The sequence below is a fragment of the Anomaloglossus baeobatrachus genome, chromosome 4 (genome assembly GCF_048569485.1).
Source record: "Anomaloglossus baeobatrachus isolate aAnoBae1 chromosome 4, aAnoBae1.hap1, whole genome shotgun sequence".
In the NCBI taxonomy this organism is placed as follows: Eukaryota; Metazoa; Chordata; class Amphibia; order Anura; family Aromobatidae; genus Anomaloglossus; species Anomaloglossus baeobatrachus.
Window position 1 is genome coordinate 43,671,736 of NC_134356.1, and position 6,000 is coordinate 43,677,735.

Here is a 6,000-nt window from a genome sequence, read left to right on the forward strand (position 1 = left end):
GACATACACGTCTAGTCGACACATGACTGCATGCATGCAAATCTCATACTTCTTCCCGCTACTGGCATTGTGACCGGAGGATACTGACAGTGTGCACAGTGCGTGGTGTTAAGATTCTCTGTTGCTGGCCCTGGGAACAGTTTGCATAAATCCAGCCACAGTCCAACAAGACTTGTGCAGTCTCACTCAATACACTCATACTTAGTGGGGACACATACATCTAGTTGACACATGACTGCATGTATGCAAATCCCATACTTCTTCCTGCTACTGGCATCATTACCGGAGAATCCTGACAGCATGCACAGTGCGTGCTGTTAAGATTCTCTGTTGCTGGTCCTGAGAACAGTTTTCATAAATCCAGCCACAGTCCAACTAGACTTGTGCAGTCTCACTCAATTCACTTGTATTGGGTGAGGATACAGACATCTAGTCGACACGTGACCGCATGTGAAAACGTGCACAGTGCATACTATTAAGATTCTCTGTTACTGGCCTTGGGAACAGTTTGCATAAATCCAGCCACAGTCCAACTTGACTTGTGCAGTCTCACTCAATTCACTCATATTGAGTGGGGACACAGATGTCTAGTTGACACATGACCGCATGAATGCAAATCCCATACTTCTTCCCGCACCTGGCATCATCACCGGAGAATCCTCACAGTGTACACAGTGCATGCTGTTAAGATTCTCCATTGCTGGCCCTGAGAACAGTTTGCATAAATCCAGCCACAGTTCAACTAGACTTGTGTGGTCTGACCTAATTCACTTGTATTGAGTGAGGACACACGTTTAGTCGACACCTGACCACATGTATGCAAATCCCATACTTCTTCCTGCTCCTGGCATATTTATTGGAGAATCCTGACAGCGCACACAGTGCGTGCTGTTAAGATCCACTGTTGATGGCCCTGGGAACTGGTTGCAATCACATAGAGTAAATGCAGATTTGAACCCCAAGCCCCTTTAAACACCTTTTTGTAATCTCGGACATCTTTATTAAAGAAAGACAAGTAGGTCTTCCCATAAGTGGAATCTAGCTTGGTCGTATTTTGCCTGAAGTGGAAAGAATCCTCAAAATGTGGGTGTATAGTGGAAAAGTTCTATGTTTGTAGTTAGGAATTGGAAAGGACAAAGGACACAATACCATCTATGAAGGAACAGTAGGGCATCTAAGGTACAAAATGGAGAAAACAGAAGATAATATGGCAAAGTGTAAGAGTAGATCTTCAGCAGATGCACTGCTTTTACTGTAAAGAATCTTTTTCATACACAATTCTCCAGAGTCACAGCAGTTGACAAGATACCAATATACCGTTAGGAACGGGTTCTGATCTAAAGTGTAGAAGTAGCTTTAATTTTCAAAAGGAAGGTAATACTACTTACTCCGCTACTCAGTTTTGCCTCAAGGCGAAAAAAATAAATTACTCCCAAAATTTACTGCTCTTACCATAAAAAACCCTTTCGAATATTAGCTATAGCCTTTTCTTTAATTAATTGTTGACATTCCTATCATATACTGATGATAATCTTCCCATGAACACAGGGTAGTGATTACATGGATTTACTTCTTTTGCCACAAAGAACCCTTTCCTATATTAATAATAATAATAATAATAATAATAATAATAATAATAATAATCTTATTATGATAGACATTCCAAGGATTAACTTCTTTTACAGCAAAGAACCCTTTCCTATATTGGTAATAATCTTCCCTTGGTAGACCATCTACAGATTTGTTTCTTTTACAACATAGATCCCTTTCCTATATTGAAAATAATCTGCCTATGATAGACATTCTACAAATTTACTTCTTTTGCCACAAAGAACCCTTTCCTATGTTTATAATAATTTTCATATGATAGACATTTCACAGATTTGCTTCTTTTACCGCAAAGAACCCTTTCCTATATCGATAAGAATTTAATTATGATAGACATTCCACGGATTTACTTCTTTTACCATAAAGAACCCTTTCCTATACTGATAATTTTCATATGATAGACATTTAATGGATTTACTTCTTTTACCACAAAAAACTCTTTCCTATATTGATAATTTTTATATGATAGACATTCCACAGATTTACTTCTTTTACCACAAAGAACCCTTTCCTGTATTGATAATAATTGTCATACGATGGACATTTCACGGATTTACTTCTTTCACCACAAAAAACCCTTTCCTTTATTGATAATAATTTTCAAATAATAGACATTCCACAGATTTACTTCTTTTACTGCAAAAAACCCTTTCCTATACTGAAAATTTTTATATTATAGACAGTCCACGGATTAATTTCTTTTACAACAAAGAACCCTTTCCTATATTGATAATTTTTATATGATAGACATTCCACAGATTTACTTCTTTTACCACAAAGAACCGCTTCCTGTATTGATAATAATTGTCCTATGATGGACATTTCACGGATTTAGTTCTTTCACCACAAAGAACCCTTTCCTTTATTGATAATAGTTTTCATATGATAGACATTCCACAGATTTACTTCTTTTACTGCAAAGAACCCTTTCCTATACTGAAAATTTTTATATTATAGACAGTCCACGGATTAATTTCTTTTACAACAAAGAACCATTTACTATATTGATTATAATTTTCCTATGATAGACATTTTACAGATTTACTTCTTTTACCACAAAGAACCCTTTCCTATATTGATAATTTTTATATGATAGACATTCCACAGATTTACTTCTTGTACCACAAAGAACCGCTTCCTGTATTGATAATAATTGTCCTACGATGGACATTTCACGGATTTAGTTCTTTCACCACAAAGAACCCTTTCCTTTATTGATAATAGTTTTCATATGATAGACATTCCACAGATTTACTTCTTTTACTGCAAAGAACCCTTTCCTATACTGAAAATTTTTATATTATAGACAGTCCACGGATTAATTTCTTTTACAACAAAGAACCATTTACTATATTGATTATAATTTTCCTATGATAGACATTTTACAGATTTACTTCTTTTACCACAAAGAACCCTTTCCTATATTGATAATTTTTTATATGATAGACATTCCACAGATTTACTTCTTTTACCACAAAGAACCCTTTCCTGTATTGATAATAATTGTCCTATGATGGACATTTCACTGATTTAGTTCTTTCACCACAAAGAACCCTTTCCTTTATTATTAATAATTTTCTTATGATATGCATTTCATGGATTTACTTCTTTTACCGCAAAGAACCCTTTCCTATATTAATAATGATTTTCATATGATTGACATTCCATGGATTTATTTCTTTTACCGAAAATAACCCTTTCCTATATTGCTAAAAATATTATTATTTATTATTATAGCGCCATTTACTCCATGGCGCTTTACATGTGAAAGGGGTATACATAATAGGGACAAGTACAATAATCATAAACAATAGAAGACACAGACAGGTACAGGAGGAGAGAGGTCCCGGTCCGCGAGGGCTCACAGTCTACAAGTATTTGCTTGCTAGACATTCCACAGATTTACTTCCTTTACTGCAAAGAATCCTTTCCTATATTAATGATAAACTTTGCATTTTTTTCACCAACATACAATTTTTTTGGGATAAAAAGCGTTACAATATTTTATGTATTGCATGCAACTTTCTGTATGTGTCTTCAACAGCCTGTGGTGGTCTTCAACATGTCGTGGAGCTGTGGTCCGTGCGTGGATTGAAAATGTCTGGGTCCACAGCCGTCCTCTGCCATAATCTGTGGTGTTCCGTGTAATAAACTTTAAATATTGTACAATTGACTAAACTGACACTTGTTACTTTTAGAGTAAATATGATTTTCAGACAGGAGATTGGGGAGATCAGCCGTCGATCAGCCTGCGAGCCCCCAATGAAGCCACGGGCTCCATACCCTTTCAGTACTGGCAGCATCATCCAGAAAAGCTCATCTTCCAAGCCTGTGACTACAAAGCATATGTAAGTATCTCCACATCTTCTGCTCTTTGTCTCTCCTCCTTAGCAGGAACCTTTTCTAGATTCATGTTCCTTAGATCTTCTGCAACTTTTTGAATTCATAAATGACTATAATTAATTAATTTTTTTAGCTCTGTGTACACTAGGTAAGTTTTGGTCTCCAAAGATTCTTTTCACCTCATGCATTATTCCTAGAAAAAAAAGTGGTGGTTATTACTGAACTACTTTTTAAGTCTCAAAAAGTGCATTTCTTATGGTGTCTTTTTTTCTGGTCTCTCGTCATCATAAATGGAAATGTATAGTTTCTAAATTTGAGATTTTCTTTGGTTCTTCATCTATTTATACCTTTTTGTATCCCCAATCATCAACATTTGAGGTTTTTGTTGCTTGTTTTAGTCCATTTATACCTTTTTTTATCCAAAATCATCAATATTTGAGAGTTTTCTTTGCTTCTTTCAGTCAATTTTAGCCTTTTTGTATCCCTGGTCATCAAAATTTAAGGTTTTTGTTGGTTCTTTTAGTCCATTTATGCCTTTTTTTTTATCTCCAATCATCAAAATTTGAGTTTTCCTTTTGTTCGTTTAGTCCATTTATGCTTTTTTTTATCCCAATCATCAAAATTTGAGGTTTTCATTGTTCTTTTAGTCCATTTATGCCTTTGTTTATCCCTAATCAACAAAATTTGAGGTTTTCTTTTTTTTTCTTTAGTCCATTTATGCCCTTTTTTATCCCCAATCATCAAAATTTTAGATTTCCTTTGATTCTTTTAGTCCATTTATGCTCTTTTTTTATCCCCAATCATCAAAAAGTGAGTTTTCTTTTGGTTCTTTTAGTCCATTCATGCCTTTTTTTGTTATCCCCAATCATCAAATTTTTAGGTTTTTGTTTGTTCTTTAAGTCCATTTATACCTTTTTTTTTATCCCCAATCATCAAAATTTGAGGTTTTCTTTTTTTTTTTTTTTTAGTCCATTTATGCCTTTTTTTATCCCCAATCATCAAAATTTTAGGTTTCCTTTGATTCTTTTAGTCCATTTGTGCCTTTTTATCCCCAATCATCGAATTGTGAGGTTTTTGTTGGTTCTTTTAGTCCATTTATGCCTTTTTTTATCCCTAATCATCAAATTTTGAGTTTTCTTTTGGTTCTTTTAGTCCATTTATGGTTTTTTTTGTGATCCCCAATCATCAAATTTTTAGGTTTTTGTTTGTTCTTTAAGTCCATTTATACCTTTTTTTTCATCCCCAATCATCAAAATTTGAGGTTTTCTTTGGTTCTTTCAGTCCATTTTAGCCTTTTTTATCCCCGGTCATCAAAATTTGAAGTTTTCATTGGTTCTTTTAGTCCATTTATGCCTTTTTTTTTTATCCCCAATCATTAAATTTTGAGGGTTTTGTTGTTTTTTTTAAGTCCATTTATATCTTTTTTTAACCCCAGTCTTCAAAATTTGACGTTTTCTTTGGTTCTTTTAGTCCATGTATGCCTTTTTTTTATCCCCAATCATCAAATTTTGAAGTTTTCGTTGGTTCTTTTAGTCCATTTATCCCTTTTTTTTATCCCCAGTCTTCAAAATTTGAGGTTTTCTTTGGTTCTTTCAGTCCATTTTAGCCTTTTTTTTTATCCCCGGTCATCAAAATTTGAAGTTTCCTTTGGTTCTTTTAGTCCATTTATGCCTTTTTTATCCCCAATCATCAAAATTTGAGGTTTTTGTTGTTTTTTTAATTCCATTTATACCTTTTTTTTTTATCCCGTCTTCAAAACTTGAGGTTTTCTTTGGTTCTTTTAGTCCATTTATGCCTTTTTTTATCCCCAGTCATCAAAATTTGAGGTTTTCTTTGGTTCTTTTAGTCCATTTATGCCTTTTTTTATCCCCAGTCTTCAAAATTTGAGGTTTTCTTTGGTTGTTTTAGTCCATTTATGCCTTTTTTTTATCCCCAATCATCAAAATTTGAGGTTTTCGTTGTTTTTTGTTTTTTTTTAGTCCATTTATGCCTTTTTTTTATCTCCTTCTTATGCCAATGTATGTAAAGTGCTATGGAATTAATAGCGCT

The 6,000-nt window shown here is 34.0% G+C and overlaps 1 protein-coding gene across 4 annotated transcripts in view; it reads left to right on the forward strand.

The window, feature by feature from the left end:
- ANKS1B (ankyrin repeat and sterile alpha motif domain containing 1B) overlaps positions 1-6,000 on the forward strand; it is a 168,271-nt gene that overhangs the window by 99,643 nt on the left and 62,628 nt on the right. For 2 of the 4 annotated variants that reach the window (XM_075344279.1, XM_075344281.1), the window contains exon 3: positions 3,807-3,956. In XM_075344279.1, coding sequence (XP_075200394.1) covers positions 3,807-3,956 — 150 coding nt within the window. The remainder of the gene's footprint in view (positions 1-3,806; positions 3,957-6,000) is intronic. The other 2 variants (XM_075344280.1, XM_075344282.1) reach the window with 1 other exon arrangement.